This window comes from Hibiscus syriacus, unplaced genomic scaffold, assembly GCF_006381635.1.
Source record: "Hibiscus syriacus cultivar Baekdansim isolate YM2019G1 unplaced genomic scaffold, ASM638163v2 tig00014083_pilon, whole genome shotgun sequence".
Taxonomy (NCBI): domain Eukaryota; kingdom Viridiplantae; phylum Streptophyta; class Magnoliopsida; order Malvales; family Malvaceae; genus Hibiscus; species Hibiscus syriacus.
Window position 1 is genome coordinate 10,209 of NW_024062315.1, and position 20,595 is coordinate 30,803.

Below are 20,595 nucleotides of genomic sequence, written 5' to 3' on the forward strand. Positions count from 1 at the left end.
ATTTAATGAGTGTAAATAGAGTATATAATGTTTGATGTTATTAAAAAATATTACTTTATCTAACTTAAAAATTACATTATTATTAAATTTTATAATTACATCTATTTTGACTACTTTTTAATCTTATATTAATAATTTGTATTTTTAAATTTCTGAAAAGATTTGAACCTGATTTGTCGTGTGGTTGGGGCTGACGGATTTAACCTAACTCCGCTTTGACTCAATTCGAAAGATTCGTCTCATCTCCCAATCTGATTTGCCTCATCTCCTCTATGTAGGGTTGGATCGTATATGTCTCCAGGGTTTTGACTCTCTTTCTCAGAACCTGCATCCTCCTTTTTCATCTCTTTTGCTTCTTCTTCCATTTTTCCACACCACAGCCAGTCACCACTGGACAAGCATTCCTCCTTTTTTTTGCCGTGTCTTGAACGTGTTCGCAGTTCTTTGTATCCTTTTCTTTTGTCGTGTCCGGTGGTGTCCCGTACACATCCGGGCGTGTCCGTGTCCTTGTCTGTGTTGGACATCTCTTTGACACCGGTACCAGGGGGTTCCCCCGTGTTCGTGCTTCATATATCGCAAGTAAATGAACAAAAATATCTAAAGTATTGCATACTTATTTTCAATTGGGCATTTTATGAAAAAAAAACTCAATATTTCTCAATAAAGTTAACGATTTCCCTGATAAAAACCTAATTTCTTCGGAAAAATTAATTTTTTAAATTTATTTCCTTGTTGGTTGATGTTGATTAGATTTCAGAATTTATTGAAGTTGTCAAAGATCGTTACAGTTTAAGAAGTAGGAAATGGCATCACCTCCAATTTTATCATTGGCTCTTCCATCGAATACTGGTAGAGTTCTCAGCATTCAATCTCACACAGTTCAGGTACTTCGCCTCCTTTGCGTTTTACACTTTCTTTCTTAAATCTTTGTTTGGTTTTTGAAAAAGTTTAAGGCAATACTATAATTTTAAATTTGCTTTCAGTATGCTTTTTTTTTCTTTCATCTGTGTCCATATATGTGCATTAAGAGAATAGGTTTATATCTTAGATTTATACGATAAGCAGAAGATGGTCTAGCTTTGATCACGATCTTTCTGTCTTCGTGTAGTACGTCTTAATATCTACCTAATAATTGTTTCATGTCATCTAGAACTAGGTAGAAATTTTGTTGTTTGCTCTTATGCCATTGCTTTTCAGAAGCACTTTTGTACCCAAAAACAATGATGGTAGTTACTTTTTCAAACCAAAAGCGCTTTTCAACTTAAGTTAACAAGGGCTTTCAAATTATGAAATTTATAGTTTTGGCTTTAGTCAAAAAAAAAAAACTTTTGACCAAAGTTACCCATTTGTCAAACACTTAAATTTTGAATTTAAAAACGATTAAATTAAATCATTACATTTTTCTTATTTTGTAATTTAAAATTTTAACTATATTAGCATATTTAAAATATATATCAAGATTAAAAATTATATGATTTACTTAATTTAGTGAAATGGTAATTCCAACATATATAATATATCAAAATATATGTATGAAAAATAATATTAATGAATTTAAATTAATATTTTTTGAATTTTACAACATAATGTCTAAAACAAACATTTTATCTTTCGAAAGCACTTTCTGACAACAACCTTAGACAATTAAATCTTGAGCCGAACTTTTCAAAAGCAATGTCAAATTGGTCCTTAATACATTGGTACTTACCTGTACACTGGTTTATTCTTCTCTATCTTTGAAATATTTGGAATAAATTCTTACGTTTCTCCAAGGAAGCAATTAAAGGAACCTTGGACGTATACAAGTGAAGTATTTGTATGATTGATTTTACCTTGGGCCCTTTACTCAATTTCATCTTGGGAAAAGCATTTTGAATATTATAATTTTTCTGATAAGTTCTATTCCTATTGTAACCTAATTTCATCATTTTTTTTCCTCCTTAGGGATATGTTGGTAACAAGTCAGCCGTTTTTCCTCTTCAACTATTAGGCTATGATGTGGATCCAATCAATTCGGTACAGTTTTCGAATCATACAGGCAAGCTGGTTATATTACTGCTCAAAAGTCTGCAAATCTGAGGCCGTATATTCAGTGTGATGTCATCTGTAAATCTGTATAAGTTCAGGCTTGGTGTTCTGACTTCTGACCAAAATACATTATCTAGCATAGTTTAATCTATCTGAAAATTGTGCAGGGTACCCAACATTTAAGGGTCAAGTTCTAAATGGACGTGAATTGTTGGATTTAATAGAAGGCCTTGAAGCTAATAATTTATTGTACTACACTCATTTATTAACAGGTATTTTATTTCTGGTTGCTCTTTGATAATGAAAACTGTTTCATGGTGTCAAATTCTATAGATTGTTATAATCTTTTCTCCATTTATAAAAATAAGAAAGAAAGAAAAGGAAAAGAATTATTATACAATATTTAAATGTAAAGGAACATATAACATTATTTATGAAGAAGAGAAGTTCTTTGTTGTGTTAAATGAGTGGTTCTCTGGAATTGTATACTCACTATAGAGAAAGGAAACAAAATTACACATCCTATGTTGTATATGTAGCAATTTGTGTCACAAGGTATTCACCTGGATGTTTTTGTATTGAATTTCAGTTGTTTTATTTATTCATATCTTAAATATAGCCTCTCTTTTTTTTTCATTTGAGGCATTAAACTTGACACAGGGGACGGGACGGCAAAAAAAGGAATTAGTATTTAAAGTGATAGTTTCTTATCAATGAATACCTAACTGGTCCAAAAATCATGCCATTTTCTTGGGAAGGGAAATAACTTTTAAAATAATAGTTTCTTATCAATGAGTGCTTGAACTGTTTAAAAATCATGTTATTGGTCAAATTTCCAGAACCTCTTAATTTGTTTAGGCTCCTGTTTGTTGTCCTTAAAACTTGGTTTTTTTGCTTTTTGAAAAGCTGTTATCAAGTAAATGGAAATGGTAAAAGGCAAAATTCATAGTTAATTAAAAATTTAACAAATAATTAAAATGAAACATCAATTTAATATAATTGTGCTTTGATTAGTTAACTAATTTGAATGAATTGATAATTCATCAGTACTTTGAGACATTAGAAATAGCTGTGCAACACCATTTGTTTCTATTCACTTTTTATTTTTCTCTTTCTGTAATCAACTAGTGGATTTACTCTTTGTTGCCGCTATTTGTCAAATTCATCACATTTTCTTACCAACAGGGTTATCTGTTTCGATAATTATTGCTTTAATTTTTTCATGGTGAATTTGCAGGTTATATTGGCTCTGATTCTTTTTTAAACTCTGTATTGGAGGTTGTAGACAAGCTTCGCTCAATTAATCCAAATCTTACCTATGGCAAGTCTACTCTACTCTAATCTTTATGCTTGCTTGTGTTTGGTCCTTTTTGAAATAAATTTAACTCATGATTATAGAAGATGATTTGTTCAAATCATTATCGATATAACTAATTAACGTTGTATTCTTCATCTTCTGCTTGCTTAATATGAAATTACAAATCTGAGACAAAAATGTAGGTTCAAGAAAGTACTAATACTGCAGAAACAATAAAATGAAAAGTTTGCATTGATGGATCTAGAAAACGCTTCCTCACCCTTTCATCAGTTTATCGTATGTGATGCTAAATGAAAATGTTTTTTTCCACTTGGATCATTTTCTTGTCTTCAATAATGTTTGATGTACACTGCCCAACCCTATCCCTCACCACCAAAAACGAAAAAAATACCCTGAAAAGGGAGGTCCTTTTTTCTAAGGCCTGTCGTTTCTTCTCTAGTTTGTGATCCAGTGATGGGTGATGAAGGAAAGCTCTACGTCCCTGAAGATCTGGTATCCATATATCGTGAAAAGGTGAGCTATCAATTTTTATCTGAAAGCTTCCAATTGTTCCATTTCTATATCCTTCTGCAGATTTGGTTGTTTCATACATGACTACACTTTTAAATTGAAATCTTAAATATCAATCAATTGTTTAATCATATTGGAAGAAATGTGCATAATTATCTTGATGCACAGTTAGCTGTTTAAATTGTATAGTTGTAACTTGTTATCGTTACTAGTAATATTTCTTATGGCTAGGTTGTCCCAGTGGCTTCAATGTTGACTCCTAACCAATTTGAAGCAGAACTGTTGACTAAATTGAGGTATTTTCAGACTATATAATAAAAAAAGTTGAAGCTCATTTGTTTTGTTCTAAAATTCCGTTTGCTGTAAACAATAATGTTGTTTCCTTTTTGTTTATTTTTTCTGGGGAAGCTTTTGGGACTTGGATTGTTGCTTCAAGAAGGCAAAACTGTTGATATCTTATAAAATTGAACTAAAAGATTTCCAAAATCTGAATTCTCAAGCCTTTTATTTTTAGAAGAACCAGGTTTTTTAATGTTTTATTTGTTTATGAGCATCAGTATGATTTCGAGGAGGATTGCTTGGTTCTTCTTCTCGTTGTATGGTGCAAAAGACAAAAAAAAAACTGATACCATTTAGGGAACGGGATGACTTTTACGATCTAGAGTCAGAGATTGGGAATCACTGATTATGGTTCGTTGGGTCAACAGAAGAGTTTCTGATAGCATCATTTACTAACTAGATCTTTCAAAGGAAATATCATCTTTAGAAACCATTAGATTGAGTGTGTTGCTTTTTAACAAGTGGTTCTTTGGTTTTCAGGTTTTGGTAAATTAATAGGAACGGTTAAATTCAAAACAAGCAGTTCTTTCATGTCTAATTTGAAAACCACCGGATTCAAAGCTGACTCAGGATATTTATTTCATGTAATGCAAATGAATTGGTTGTTACTGAGAAAAAGGAACATAAACAAATTCACAGGCTCTTTAGTGATTATAATGGGTTTTATTTACCCTATTTTGGATCGATGTGCTTGAAAAACAAAAACACAAAAGGTCTGCTAGGAGTGACATTCTGGATATTGGCCAAAAGCAGATCTTGTTTCTTCAGGCTTTTCAGAGATTGTCCAACTCATCTTTTCTTGGATCTAAGAGATGTTTTTTTGGTTTATTTTCATTTCAATTTGTAGTCATTTTCTTTTCTGTCTTGTAAAGGTTGCACGAGCATATTCTCTTGGTTCTCTCTCTGCACCCAGTGTTCCTATATGCTGCACCTCATATCCATTTTGCTTTGATGGCAATTTGTATCAGAATGACTTTACTATTTGAGGTCTTTGTCTTGCTATATTCGCGATTGTAAGCTATCTTTTGCTGCATCATTCTGTTGCAGTTTCTTAGAATATATTGTTGCTGCAGGATTGCTTCTGAAATAGATGGTCGGAAAGCATGCAACATTCTTCATGCTGCTGGACCTTCGAAGGTGTTTTTTTTCCTTTCCCTCTGTGCATTTCGTACACGTTCATGGCTTAGAACTTTCTACATGAAAAACTATTTTCTGTCTTAATTTGTTCCCTCTTTTCATTCTGCATCTAGTGCAAGGCTGAATATTTTTTTTTTCTTTTTCCATTATTTTAACCTTATAAAAAAGAAATGTAATTTAAATTGGGCAGATTTTCCATGCCTTTCCCTTAATTCCAAAATATTCTGGCAACACTAACAGATTAAAAACTAAAAACAAGTTGGGTTTTGATAGGATGCAACTCTGCTTTAAGCCTCATATCCTTAAGTTTGAACTCAAGATGGGAAAGGAGTTTTGCCTACTCCTAAAATGTGTGTAGACGTAGAGACACAAAAAATGATATTAGTTCATTGTTCTCAAATGGCTTCTGTAAATTGTATTCTAAGAAGGTATAATGGGTTCTGTGGTTCATGTTATGGTTGTGGAAAATATACCTTTCTGGACTCTTCCAGTGAAGCGTTTTTTTTCCTGAGATTAGAAAACCTCGCATTTATCTTCCAGTACATGTGGAAAGCACTATATGGTTCTTGCCTGTGTTTACATCTTGTATTTATAAATTAGAACTCAGCTCTCATATCTCCTTTACAGCATTTTATGTGAATGTTGATTGTCTCAGGTTGTGATTACTAGCATCAATATAGAAGGCAATCTTCTTCTCATTGGCAGTCATCTAAAAGATAAGGTGGGTCCGCTGATTGTGACACACTTGACTTTATATTTAAGCTGCTGGCCGATTTGAAATCTGATGCTTTTCTTTTTAATATTAGGTCCAAAAACACTATCTACATGAAATTTCTGCTACTTGTCTGTGTTATATTTTGTTATAGATGCTTTTTTGCACTGAAATGACTGCATCTTTGATCAGTGTTGTAAACCGGACCAGATTGGCCGGTTGGAATGGGAACCGTTGGTTTGACCGATTTTACTGGTGGCATATAGTCGGAAATAAAGTGAACCGCTAAAAAGTCAGGAACCAGAACAAAAAAAAACGGCGGTTCAACCAGTTATGCATTTTTATTTATGATTTTTTTTGTATTTAGTCATTTTTGGTAAACTGTTGTACTAAATGGCAGTATTTCACTTTTATTGTTCTTCTCTCTGTACTCGATGAAATTATGAATTCAAAATCCAACTGGTTGACTCTCTGGTTTTGGCTTCTGAATCTATGACGCACAATTTAATATAATTTATTTTTTAAATCTTTGTACTTGCTTGACTCCAATATGATTTAGCGATTCATAAGTATCTGCAAAATGTGCAATAAGAAACAATATTTGCCTTTTCTGTGCATTTTTTATGATTAAACTAGTACACTGTTTTTGTTGGCAATTTTATCTTATTGACAAGCTTTTCTCTGTTTGTTGTGGTATTGATTTTGACAGAAACAAGCTCCTGAGCAGTTCAAGATTGTAATACCAAAAATTCCTGCTTATTTTACGGTATGCAAATTTCCTCATGAACTGCTTGTTGCAAATTGAAACATGGACCTTTTCATTTATGATAATTTGGTCTTGAGGTTATCCTGTCTTGTTTTTTGCACACCGATCTTATGGTTGTTTGTGTTGATACCTTGGTATTGTTAGAAAGCCTAGATGTTACTGAGATTTGGACCTGTAGCTTGGCTTAGAACTAATGCATTGCTGACATTTTTTTTAACAAACTGTATCCAGTTATGAATAAATAAGGAAGAACTTACTTTCAGTTTTATGCCCAATTTTATTAAAAATTACTAAAGGCAACCAAATCAAGCAAGTAAAAGCATTCAATTAAATGAACTACTTGTTTCTTAAAGTATGTGCAATTCCAATGCAAACCAAAACATTTGGAGGGAGGTGCTACTGATTCTCTTTTTTGTATGCATGGGCACCAATGGACTTCAGCCAACACAAGGGTAGTTATTACCCGCGCTACTAATTGTAAACCTTTACCAAGAGGGTAACTTAAGAACTTCAGGTACAACTCTTGGAATTACATCTTTGAGCTGCTTGAGGCCAAAGTCGAGTTATCTGTTGAGTGCAGAAAGCATAACATATTTTCTTTATGGTATTTTTAGGAAGTTGACTTTTAATAGATTCAAGGAAGTGTGTGTGTCCACTCAGACTTTCGTTTGATTTTTGGGGTTGAAATGAAGTAGTGATTTTGGGTTATGACGATAGAGTAGTTTTCAGGATTAGGAATTGAAGCTGCATTATGTTTAATGCAACTCAATCAAGCTACGATAGTACATTTTCCATTGAATTAACACATTGTTTGTTATTGAAGAGCCCTCACGTTTGGTCTCAGACTTCTGAAGGGGATATGTTCTGTCTAATCAAACTATTAATGCAGTGGGGACTTTGAATATAATACTAGCTTTTGGCCCCGTGATTATGAAAAGATTCCTATGTTAAGTAAGGGCAAGTATTTGATCAAGCATGGAAATTTGGTTGATTGACCAGTATCGTCAAGGGTGCTAGGTGCACTGTAGGTACTAGAATTCTTATACTGCCTAAGATTCAGAGTGCATAAAAAGCGTTTGCTTGAGTGAAGGTGCATTTTTTTTTATGTATGATTGTGTATGTGTGTTTATTAGACACACTAAAGATATATAATTACGGTCATAAACTCTAAAGAATGATCTAGTTAATCTATAAAAAAAATGCAGAATCGTTTTCTTTCCTCTTCTTTTTTCCAATATGCATTATTTCCTTGTAGTCCCATGTCTGCTGTTGAATTCTCAAATATTGAGAAGTAGAGAGACTAGAGAATTTGATATTATCCTCTTTCTTACTAGTAAAAGTACATCCAGTGAAAAAGTTAAGCATAATATATAGTATCTTCTTTCTTACTAGAATTGACTGCCTGCAGGTTTGGATGACTGTTTCCATCCTTGAATTGTGAGTCTTGTTAATTATTTATAATAGACGTTAAGTTTTGATCTGTCATCCCCTTGGCCAGACATGCAACTCTAATATATCCTTAACATTATTCAGCTAGTAGCATGCTTAATGCTAATTTTAGGGGATGTCAATGAAACGGAGTGGTGGTGGGAATTAACATAACCCTTATACTCCACTCTTTTATGGTTGTTGGAAATCCCTTTCTCCAATGATATTGATTATCTATAACCAATCAACATTTCCTTTTTGATTAATTATTTTTAATATAAGACTAAAAAAATATTTCTAATTTACTTATGAACATAATTTTGTATATATATATATATAATATAAAATATCTTAAGGTGTAAAATAGTTTTTTAGATGGTTGGAGCCAAACAAGTATTGAACAAAACTGATTTGCTGCACCCTGCTCATGCTTTAAAATGAATAAATAAATAAAACATTTCATTCAGAGTGGATTGATGTGGAGTCTGTTGGGCGTATATACCCACAATTTGTCGTTCCTAAATGCAATGCAACTTTTACTAGGAGAACATTTTTTCAACTTTTTAAGTATGATTATACTATTTCATCTCTATCTACAAATCCAAACCCAGCATTTTTATGCAAGGTGTATCATCTTAAGAGCCATGCTCTGGATATATCATAACCCTTAGTAGATATCAGCTTATCATATGTTCAATTGATATATTACATTACTGGTGGAACTTGAATTCTACAGGGAATTTCTTTTGAACCTTCTGATATTTTTTAATATTTGAATAGTAAAAACTAAGGGTTCACTGACACTACGTATGCAATTAATCCTGCTAGAATGTTTGATGTAACAAAAAAATACATTTCAGTTGTTTTCCCTCTTTCAGATAATCAAGTTTCATAATTATGCTTTCTTGTTCCTAGCTTTATGTGCAACTATAGTAGGACATTGATGTTGTGTTCTCTTTTGTTGTTTGTTCTTCATTATTTGTATACCGACCATGCAGCGTTGGAAATTATATTGATGAATATCCATATGTTTGTAGGGAACAGGAGATCTAATGACTGCACTTCTTCTTGGGTGGAGTAATGTAATTTTCTTGTTTATACTCCTGCCTTAACCCTCTATATAAAGGTTTAATTTCTTAGCTGTACTTTTTATTTTGCTCAGAAATTTCCCGACAACCTTGATAAGGCAGCGGAGCTTTCTGTATCAAGTTTGCAGGTAATTATTCTATCCAAAATCTAATGTGCAAATTGTACTTTTTGAAACAGCACTCAACCTGCTTCATTATTAGGAGCGATAATGGTCTGGCTCGGTTTTAGAAAAAAATTACGAATGTTTGTGATATTTTGGATTTTAAAAATTGAATTGAATACTTTGCCTTTTGAAGTCTGAATTGACACGAACCAACTTTCATTGTTTAAAAAGATTAGTTCATCTCTTTAATCCGTCTTTGTTATATAATATTTTTTCGTTAGAAAATAAATATTTTATTTTTAGAGTATAAAAATTTAAAATACAATTTGGTTCAGTAATTACGGTTTTTGACTTATTGATAGAAAGCCAAAACAAATACATTCAATTATTATGCAAACAGAAATCAAATGGAATTTAATAAGAACTGAACCAAAACCAAATTGAACATTGTGGTATGAATTGCTTTTCGGTTTCTTGTTTCTTTGCTCAGTGCTAATCATTCCTATTCTTAAGTTGATGAAACTTTGTAATCTTGGATCTGTTGAGGATTAGTCTACCTGTTGATCTAGGCTGAGTTATCACGAAACCATGAACCAGCACTAGGATGCAAAAGACTTTCTTTCACTACAAACTTCATGTGAACGAGTTATAAGTTGTTGCAATTTGATTAATGAATTCTAAATTTTAGAACAACTATTACAGAACATAAAAATAATATTAAATTACAAAGGCTTTAGAATTTGGCCTTGTATAAATTGGATTTACATTAATCAAGTATGGGTTAAAGTGTTCTTACTGATTTTACTTGAACATGGCCTCTGAATGGATGTTCTACACAAACACTTACATCCCAAACAGCTGCACTTGGTGGATTGCAATTTTTTTCTTCTTATGGCCAATCAATAGATATAAAATGTATATAGTTTTACCCCCCTTGGAATGCTTATTCAAATTGTGCTCTCATGCTCGAGCATCTTAGGTTAATTTGTGGAAACCATAGGCATTCATGACTAGGGGTATAAGCAGTACACTTGCTCTTGCAAGTCACTTGGGTTTGGCTTGAAAAATCTCAAATTCAACTTGGTCATTGTCAAGTTCAGCTTAAGCTGGAGCTCAAGTAAACATAAGCTATTGAGTGAATCAAATTTGAGTATTTTGATGCTCGTCTCTAGTAGTTTGTGAGCTTCATGTTTAATATATTTAGTTAATCTCGACTCAAAATAAGTAATCGAGTTTGAAGTCAAGTACGAGACTCACTTATTTTTCAGTGGGTAAACGGCTTAGTCTAACCTAATCGAGCTAACCCAGCAATTTGATTTTTGTCCGGAATCAAGCTTGAGTTTTGAAAGTGAAACTTCATTGAGCTTGAATTTCAAGTTCAGCTCCTTATAGTTTGAGATTTGACTTGACTCGATTTCGGCTGTATAAATGAGGGAAAAACTTCCATTTATGTTGTACAGTTTTATTTGGTCAACAAACCCTTGCAGTTTTATTCTGAGTTAAGGGTTTATTTTCAAAACCATATTTCATTCATGTTTAAACTTTCTGTAGGCACTTTTGCAGAGGACATTGAATGACTATACAAGTGCCGGATTTGATTCAAAATCAAGCAGCTTAGAGATCCGGTTGATTCAGAGTCAGGATGACATCCGCGAACCGAAATTGTCATTCAAAGCTCATAAATACACCTGAAACCCAATACACGGTGAGTGGTGCGTATTGAAACTAAAGTAATGGATTCAATCTAATAGATTGCTTATTATGTCATATAAGCCTGTCATACGGTCCTCATGGTACGTCATTTTCATGTATTGTAATTCAGAAAGTTGATGTTTCGTTTCAAAATAATATTTATAATTTGAATTAAAATGAAATAAATCATTGCATAATTATTAATATGAAGGGTTCGTTTCAAAGCACTGGAAGATTATGAATGCAATCCAAAATGTTGGTGGAAAAACCAGATTTATTACAGTTTGGATCATTATTATTATTATAAGATTTTCAATAATTTGATAATGAACGTTCAAACATCGCTGTCGTGTTTGACCTTTAAAAATAATAAAATTCTTTAACTATTGATATTGTTTGTCTCGTATAAAGACTTATACTTGTAAATTCATCAATTAGGGCTTTTACAAAGAGTTTTAAAGCATTAATTATTTGATAGAGCAGTAAAGTAACTTGGACCATTTGATAACGAAAGATATCACTGGTTTTTTATTAGCACTTTTAGATGGCTTGAAAATCTGAGAATGAAAACAAGCTGAACTTTGGGGATGAAGTGAACTATAATGATCGTGTCGTTTCCCCGTTCGAGTTTTGTAAATTAAATGGAAAGGGTAAATTACGTAAGTTTTTGTTCCTCTACGATGTTTTAAAATTAATGTTATTAATTTATAATAAATCGATCATTGATGTTACTAATCGTTATTTGGTGACAAAATATTGATGTAACGTGTAAACTGACTGACTTAGCACTATTTTTGTCATGTGAGACAGCCTCTACAGTGACCGACTGCCTCTCCCCTCTTTTAAGACCACTGACGCGAACATCCATTTTCCTCTACTCTTTAATATTGATGATAAACTATTAATTTTTTAATATATAAATCATAGATTTTAATTTCTTTCAGATAATTGAAACAATTTATTAAGCAATAATTTTCTTTTAAAATACGAACATTAAATTATTGAAACAAAATGTAATAATACATTATTTATATTTAAAAATTTCAAAGTTAACGTAAGGTAAAAGCATAAATTGCTTTCAGACGCAATTAAAAATCAGAAAAGTTGGAAAATTAATTTTTACGGTTGGTTTCAAACCAATATTTTAAACATATTTATTCTTTTAAATTCTAATAGGTTGGTATTGCTTTTGCTCCTAAAACCAACTTTTTTTTAGCCAAAATCACTTTTTGGCAGCCTTACCAAACGAGTTAAATTTACTTTCAGGTTAGATGGATGAAGTGCAGTGGAGTAGTTTGAAATTGAATGTGAAATTGGAACAATTTGGTCCTCCTAACGCCTAACCTCTTTCACGTTTAGGTAATTTGATATTCATGGAGCAAACTTGGTTATGAAGTTCAAATGAACATATATATTATTCATTTAATTAAATTCAAAAGGTAACTGCAAACTTGGTTATGAATTAGTAACTTTGCAGTACTTAAATAACAATTGCTACAACTGGAGTTCATTGGTTTATGCACCAAGATTTACAAGAATTACGCACCACTGGGTCTTTGAGAGCAAGAAAATTGATCGGAACACCACACCCGGAGGTCCATCTTGATCTGCCGAGAAGCACTGAAGAACTGACTTGGAACCAGGAGAAACCCTAATGACTGTGGGCTATCAACCCGTTTCGGACTGCTCTTTGTGGAGGATTGTAATTTAAGAGTGCTTACATCAGCCTGAGCTTTCACAATTAGTTCATAGAAGAAACCTCTCTCGGTTGAGGGTCCAATCCGGCTCAAGGTGACTACATTCCCCAAAGTCTCAACCTTGTTGTGGAGAATGAATAAAGACCTTCCATCTTCTCCCGAAGAATGAGTGACTTTTCAGAAACTCCTATGGTGACGGTTTCTAAACATCGTAAAGGAAACGTGTTGCAGAATACCTGTGTACATTACCAAAGTGTGCACTTAATTCTTCTGATGAACCCTCAAAGCAGCACTCGGAAAGTGGACATGAACATGGAGCAAAAGAACATGTCTTTTCATGTTTCTGCTTCAAGCTATAACTGAATGCTTCTTTGCAACCGTACTTCAAGTTTTGGCATGACACTTTGACGGATTCCAAAACCTTCTCAATCGCCCTGCAGCGACTGTAGCCAATCGGAGTTGAACAGGATGGACATCTATTCCACATTTTGATACAACAAGTAGAGCAAGCTATATGCCCATTCTCACACTGAATTGCCAATCAAACACATACAAATTTAACAGGATGCATTTAATGCATGAACAAATGAATAATAAAATTGCAAAAATGTGGAAATTTATTTGATATTTCAATCAAACAAAATCTTTCCATCGGAAAAGGCCAAATCCATCCACCAAAACACCCTTCAGTTCGAAAGGATAAAAATAATACAAATTACGTAAGAAACCATGAAAAAGCTTTTGTTGACATCAAAGATGGCCCTTCAAGAGTTCGTTACAAGAAGCTAAGAATTAAACATTCCATGGTTTTTCTTCATTCCCACAAATTCTGGTCTGAACAGGTCTAAATAAATCACGGTGACATGTTAAAGTGGTTTAAAGTCATTATGTACACGTCTAAATATGAACAACACTTTAAAACCCACAAACAACTTCCCCGTCTACATTTACTAAGACTTGGGTGTCAGTGTTGAATACAGGTATGTGTCTAGCATAGATATGTTCAATCTTTTCTTAGTTTTCCCATGTATATGGAGAGTACTCGGAGTCGGAGGGCCTTATCCCATACCATATCCAAAAATATGGGTGCTAAAAGAAAATTTGAAGTCGGAACAACATAACTCCCAATCATCTTAAGAGGTTAGAATCTCGAAAGGCTCATCCTTCCTCTACTGACAGGCGACTGCATGTCCAAATATTGACAACACTCCTAAAAAGTACTCTTGTGGGACCCGGAATGTCTTAATTATATGATTAAAGAGAGATAGGAATGACCTATTCTTCCAATATTGCTTATATCTGACTATTTATAATAACTTGAAAATCCTGAAACTATAGATGTAACTAAGATCTTGCCAGTAGGAAAAGGTTACCGGCTTACTAAACCTCAATATATTGCACTAATTATTCATTTTTCTTTATGTTCCCATGCAACAGATATTCAACATGAGCATAGGGATATGACCCTCCAAAGACCCTTCAAGTACACAGAAAACTTGCAATGCATTTTGAAATAGCTATTTAGATTTAACTCAGAACAACTATTTTACTTATTTTCCCTTACAAATTCGTATAGGAAATATGAAATATGAGAATTCCACATCATTCTCATGATCCATCAACTTATGAATCATCCTCTTCCATAGAAGCTAACAATCACTTTATTCACCATCCATATGGTTCGTTTTAGCAGTCCATTAAATAAGAGCAGACACAACTTCTATCCTAGTATTCATTTATAGAATTTAAGCAGATTTGCTCAATGGAAGAACCTCGTCTTCATCCAGAAAGTATAAATGAACAATACCAACTAATAGACCGAAGTCCAAAGCTAAGCAAATTCTCTATAATCATATGCCCCAAATCAGTATTCAAAGTTTTGCATGAATAACTAGTGTTGATGGATTCATTTCATATAAATTTAAAGAACATATGAGTTGAAAAGAGAAACACAAACTGTAAATGAAGAAAATAAGAAATATAATTTGAAAACATCGATGAATTTGAAAAGTTTACCCTAGCAGGTAAAATCTATGGGCCAAAATCAAGAAATTAAACAAATTTTAGAAGCATTTCACCAATAAAAAACTCAGGTGCATATTAAAGGGAAAACACTGAAATACGAAACCTTTTTAACCCAAAAATTAAAACCCACTCCAAAAACCCAATCCTTTCACCATAAAACAAAGAAAATAACCGAAAAATTGGACGTTTTTCACCAAAGAAAAGAAAACCCATATCCCAAATCACTCGATAACCAATAATTAAAATACCAACCTGAAAAACAGGGATACTCAAGGCCTCGTAACAGATGGAACAATCAAGAACTTCAGGGTCAGTTAACGTAATTGAAATAGATCCATCTCGAGTAGTCTGAGGGCTCATTGCTCCTTGCTCAGCTCCACATTCCTCCAATTCTTCTTCTCCTTCAGATTCTTCTGCTCCTTCTTCTCCTCCTTCAAATGCTTCCTCGCCTTCCGATTCTTCGTCTTCTTCGGATTCTTCTTGACCTGATCCTTCTATATCAAGAACACGCTCCGCCCTCTGACGCTTAGGGACACGGTTGCTTGGCCCTTCTCCGTCTTCTTCGAACCCCACAGAGAACTTTGCCATTCTCTTCTCTCTTTTTATCCTACACTTTCTTTTTATTTTACGATTGTTACTCAACCACTCGACTCCTTATCTATTTAAGTTTCGAGCTATAAACTCAAACTTTATGATAAAATAGATAATTTATTTTTATAAATTATTAAGAAATAGTTATTTCTCTCAAATTAAGATATACTTCTCATTGATATCAATTATCCAAAATCACTAAAAAGATAAAAAAATACTTTAATATTATTTCAAAGTTAAAGATTAATATCTAAATTATTATTTTTATTCTAGTGTAGAACTTAATTTTTTTTAAAAATCACTTGATGTTTGATTTATATTTCATTTTGGTATCCCATCATTAAAAACTTAACGGTGATGTTAACGTGTCATTATAAATTAATGCTACATCATTGAATAAAATAAAAAATGTTAATCAACAATTTTGTTAATTTTTTGATGATGGATACCAAATTAAAACCTAAATTAAACATTATGTATAATTATAAAAAATAAAGTTTGATACTAAAATAAAATAAAAATATTAGTTTATGTATTAAACATGTAGTTTACCCTGGAAACTAAGTCAGGTGAAGAATATTTCTTTTGAGAACATAAAACTCTATCATGGGCCATTACTCATGGGATTTTAGTGCAGATCTAAGGCCCAAACTTCACATGTTGAAACATGAAATCTCAGTTTTCGAAAGAAGACTGTTATTCCTCTCTAACCTAAAACCCTGCAACGCTCTCTCTAAGCTCTGCCGTCACCAGCTCCGCGTAAGCTTTTCCCATTCGTTTTGACTTTGAGAAAATTTATACTTTCTTCTATACTTATCTTTATAATGAATGATCTCGAGAGCTTTCACTTTAAAATGAAAACCTTCGAAAGTATGAATTACCAAATTCATTATAGGGATAAATTTTTAATCTCCTCGTTTGATCTTGTTTATGTTGTCACAGTAACCAGAAACTTTGTTAAAAGAAATGATAAAGAGGAGATTCTATAAATTTGAACATGGTGATAAAGATAATGTGTCGGATTCGTCTTCGTCATCTTCGGACTCTGAACTTGAAGTGGAAGCCTCGGGAGAATCTGAACCTGAATCAGAACAAGGAGTTACTGCTCAAGTAAAACAACATGATCAAGCTTGCTCCACGTCTTCTGGTTTATTTCTTATGTTTTACTGATGACTTGTATATATCCTCAAACTTTAATGTGTTTTCATCAATCAGTTCATATCCGAGATTAAATTGTTTTCATCTATCAGAACAAGTTGTTGCTCAAGTAAAACAATTTGTTGCTCAAGTAAAACAATTTGTATGCTTGTTTGATTTTAGGGTACGAGAGCGAGGATAGCTCCGCACATGAAGTTGGTGTGGACTCGGCAGGTATAATTTTATAATTGATTTGAGAGAGTTCATAATTTCGTGATTTGCATGAGAAACAAAACTTTGATTCATGAATTTTTCATGCATATGGTTAAAGAAAGTGTTACACAGTTCAAATATGTTCCAAGTAAAATTTGCCTGAAGTTTGCAAAGAATAGCGGCTATTAATCTGTCTTTCTAGTTTGTATTTAGAATGTCCTGATATCTATATGCCTGAAGTTTGATTGATGCTGTTAAAATATGTTCCAAGTAAGCTGACTCTTTTCTCGATAGATGAGAAAAGTGTTGCAATTTTTCTAGTAAAAAAATATAAGCCATGTCTGAAATTCACTAAGATTGCAACTATTAACTTATCTTTCTAGTCCGCATTTAGAACTTTTCCTGACATCTTGTTTGTTTGAAATCCGATTGGCGCCATTAAAATCCATCTTAGGTTAGTTGGTCTCACTCTGTAAATGAGAAAAGTGTTGCATGTTCCATGTCAAAGTATATAAGCTATGTCTGACACGGTATGAATTTCAGCTGTTAATTTGTCTTTCTCGTTAATATTTAAAAATTGTCATGTTATCTATTAAGTCTGAAGTTCAATTGAAGCCATTAAAATGTCATAAGTAAACTGAATCTTTCTTTGTAAATGTGGAAAGAACACAACAATTGCTCATGCTCATCCTTTGATACAGTTTTTTTAATGTTTTTAACATTGTCTGTATCTTTCTCTTTTATATTTGAGGTATTTATAAATAGGAAAGATTTATTTTACTTGAAATTGGGTGCAGGTGTCAGATTCGGGTATTTGGTTGTCAAAAGTGTGTGTATATAAATATATATATATATATATATATATGGGTTAGTATCCACTTACACAATGTAAAACTCTTTTAGTTTAACATAGATTTAGGACCGTTAGATGAGTGAAAATAGATGACTGAGATTAACTCTTTGCTTTTTTTTTCCTAGTGAATATCTTCTCATTTTCTAGTGTTAATCTCAGCCATCTATTTTCACTCATCCAACGGTAATAGGATCCTATCCCTATATTTATATAATTTTTTTAAGTTTTTCCATGTATTCACTGGGTCTTTGAAGGATCAATATTCTCATAATGATTTTCATTTAGACATTATTTAATATTAACATGCATGATATGTTGATTCTAAAAAAATGCTCCTTTATTTTTGTGGTTAATATGACCTGGTTTTCCAGGTCTTATAGATGATGATGAGGAACCTCGAGATGATAAACAGATATTTATCAACAATAAGTTGCATACTAAACACGGTGCTCAATTACAGGGAAAAAACTTGCATACCCCAACCAAAGAAGAACCGTTGCCGAACGATTTCCCAAGCTGTATACTGAAATGCAAATCGGTTTTTAACTGCAAGTTGTGCCCTAGAATTGTCTGTTTGAATGAGGAGACTATAAGGGCTCACCTTAGTTCCAAGGTAAGACATCTGGCTTACTTGTTTTCTCTTTGTAGTGAAATATGGTAATCACACCAGTGATGGGAACCCATATGCCAATCTCCAATCCAGTCCTGAAAAGTTTTTTGACTATGGAAATTTTTTATATAGAATTTGTTGACCTTCAAATCGAGGAAATGATACAAAGTTTGATACGATGTGGTGCCTGGATGTGAATTGATGATATTGTACACTTTCAACATTTATATGTGGTGCCAGGATGTAAATTGATGGTTCCAGGCATCAGCTTTGTTTTGCTTATTTCGTTTCACATAAATCGATGCCAGATCTAACTAAACTTCCTTTATCATTGTAGAGGCATGCTCGATCCAAGAAATTACTCGAGGAAGGTAGACTGAAGACTATGCTCAACAGTGACGGGGAAATTGATAATCAGGAAATCGCTGCAGAAACACATGCTCCAGTTGATGCTGTTGCAAAGGTTGATTTGTCTGAAATATGATTTTTTCTATTGATTGAACATTATCTATGCAGGAACGTAAGCTCTAATCTATTGTCTTGTACTAGGATAAACAGAAAACGAAAAATAGAGGACGTCAACGAAGGGTGAAAGGTTCAAAAAGAAAGGTTATAAAAATTCAAGTTTTAATGTATTTCTTCGGTATTTTTCGTTAGGACCTAAACTAATTTGCCACATAAACCGCAGAGAACGAGAGAAGAGTCTACAAAACATGGATCCAAAAGGGGGCGTGAGAATGAAGATTGAAATCTGTTAAACGAGTAGATCGGAGAGTAATTTAAGAATTAGTTTCTGTTTTTTCTGCAAAAATAGAGTTATGTAATGCAACCAAACTAACCATAACCTATGAAAGTTTAGGGTTTTCCGTATGTTTTTTTGGTTTTGTTTTGTTAAATGCGTTTGTAACTCAGAGAGTCAACCTTCTATTTCATTGTTTGTAGCTCATTCATTCTTTAGTTACGACTTGTGTATTGCTACTTGCATTTTTGGTTTTTTTGGTAGAGATATTGATACCATCCTTCCTGCAATGGAATTTCCAAAGCAGAAATTAGAAGAAGAAAGGAAGAGAATTGAAGATAAGAAGGAATCTGTTAGTTTTTATAGAAGATGAGTTGTCTCCTTTACAGTAACCATTGGTCATGTATAGTTTCGGTATTAATAAACTAAACGTTAGGTATCAATTTGATTTTTTTTTTAAAACTGAGTACCAAAATGAAATAAAAGTAATAGTTTAGGTACTAAACGTGTAGTTATACTTTTTTTATATTAGTAATAGTTGCAATAATCCAGATGAAGATAAATTATTACTTTTAATTCTTTGGTTAATCTGACATTCCCCTATGAATTTCTTAACATCCCTTCTCATTCCCTTGGAATAGAAATTAGATGAAAATATTGAAATAGTCTCAATATTCCTGCATGTATTCAAATGATAGAACTATGAAACGAAGGCCGTCAGCATTCTGCATGGCTCGTACAACGGCGCATTGGCAGTCATATTCAGTTTTCCCGGTCGATAATGTATATTGAAATCAAAATCATTTCGATAACCCACGTTGTTGTTCAGGTGTTTCCCTCAAAGATTCGTGATCTGTTATAATGGTGAATTTCCTCCCTAGAAGTTATTGTCTCCATTTTCCTACTGTATGTGTGATAACAAACATTGTATCTGAGAACTGAGTGTTCAGCTGAAATAAGCTATTGGCCTTCCCTCTTGTATCAGAACTGCACCAATACCTACCCCTGAAGCATCTGTTTCCAATTCCAAAACTAGTACGATTGTTGGAACTTAAGGCTGCTTTTCACCTGTCAAAAGCTTTTCGTAACTCTATTTCCCAACTAAATGGTTCGTATTTCTCTAATTGATTTGATTTACGAGCCGCTAGGCGTGCAAGACCATGGATCAACATTCCTGAACGACGGCTAACGACAATGATCAAAATAAAAACAAATTAAAAGTTTAGTGGTCGCAATACAAATTTTAAAAGTTTAATAACCAAAGTGAAAAGTAATCTAAAATACTGTGACTACAACCTAATTTACCTTTTATTTATCTCGAATCGAACTCGAACTTGTAACTGCTTAAATTCTTTTCGACTCATCTTTGATACCTGGATGTAGATACAACTTCTTCAATGTTAAAGAAACAGTGAGGGCCATTCCATTCGACATCGTGGATTCACTAAGGGCAACTTTAGTCCCTGCTCGACGGGTGAGTCCTGCGGTGAAGCTCCCTTATGCCTTTACACTCGACGTCGGAATCAGAGAAATCTTTCAGATATATGTCAACTGGCAGCCAAAATCGACGGTGAAAAGAGAAATAACGCATCTAAGGAAAATGAGAAG

General features: G+C 33.1%; 2 protein-coding genes and 1 pseudogene across 5 annotated transcripts; 2 read left to right on the forward strand and 1 right to left on the reverse strand.

The window, feature by feature from the left end:
• Positions 1–250: 250 nt before the first annotated feature.
• On the forward strand, positions 251–11,319 carry LOC120206899 (pyridoxal kinase-like). Of its 4 annotated transcripts, none has more exons than XM_039206463.1 (13): positions 251–579; positions 751–884; positions 1,945–2,038; positions 2,196–2,300; positions 3,266–3,349; positions 3,786–3,859; positions 4,088–4,152; positions 5,269–5,332; positions 5,988–6,053; positions 6,754–6,810; positions 9,276–9,320; positions 9,401–9,454; positions 10,982–11,319. In XM_039206463.1, exons 2-13 carry the CDS (start codon positions 804–806, stop codon positions 11,120–11,122), a joined length of 930 nt encoding a protein of 309 aa, XP_039062394.1. In that variant the 5' UTR covers positions 251–579; positions 751–803; the 3' UTR covers positions 11,123–11,319. The 4 variants fall into 4 exon arrangements, with proteins under 4 accessions (XP_039062394.1, XP_039062395.1, XP_039062393.1 ...); XM_039206464.1 differs by having other exon boundaries at positions 770–884; positions 9,404–9,454; XM_039206462.1 differs by having other exon boundaries at positions 253–579; positions 770–884.
• Positions 11,320–12,603: 1,284 nt separating this feature from the next.
• LOC120206902 lies at positions 12,604–15,475 on the reverse strand (annotated as a pseudogene).
• Positions 15,476–16,144: 669 nt separating this feature from the next.
• Positions 16,145–19,115, forward strand: LOC120206903. The gene is made up of 8 exons (XM_039206467.1): positions 16,145–16,194; positions 16,385–16,582; positions 16,756–16,806; positions 18,010–18,251; positions 18,586–18,711; positions 18,798–18,857; positions 18,937–19,015; positions 19,046–19,115. Exons 2-7 carry the CDS (start codon positions 16,402–16,404, stop codon positions 18,994–18,996), a joined length of 720 nt encoding a protein of 239 aa, XP_039062398.1. The 5' UTR covers positions 16,145–16,194; positions 16,385–16,401; the 3' UTR covers positions 18,997–19,015; positions 19,046–19,115.
• The last annotated feature ends 1,480 nt before the right edge of the window (positions 19,116–20,595 follow it).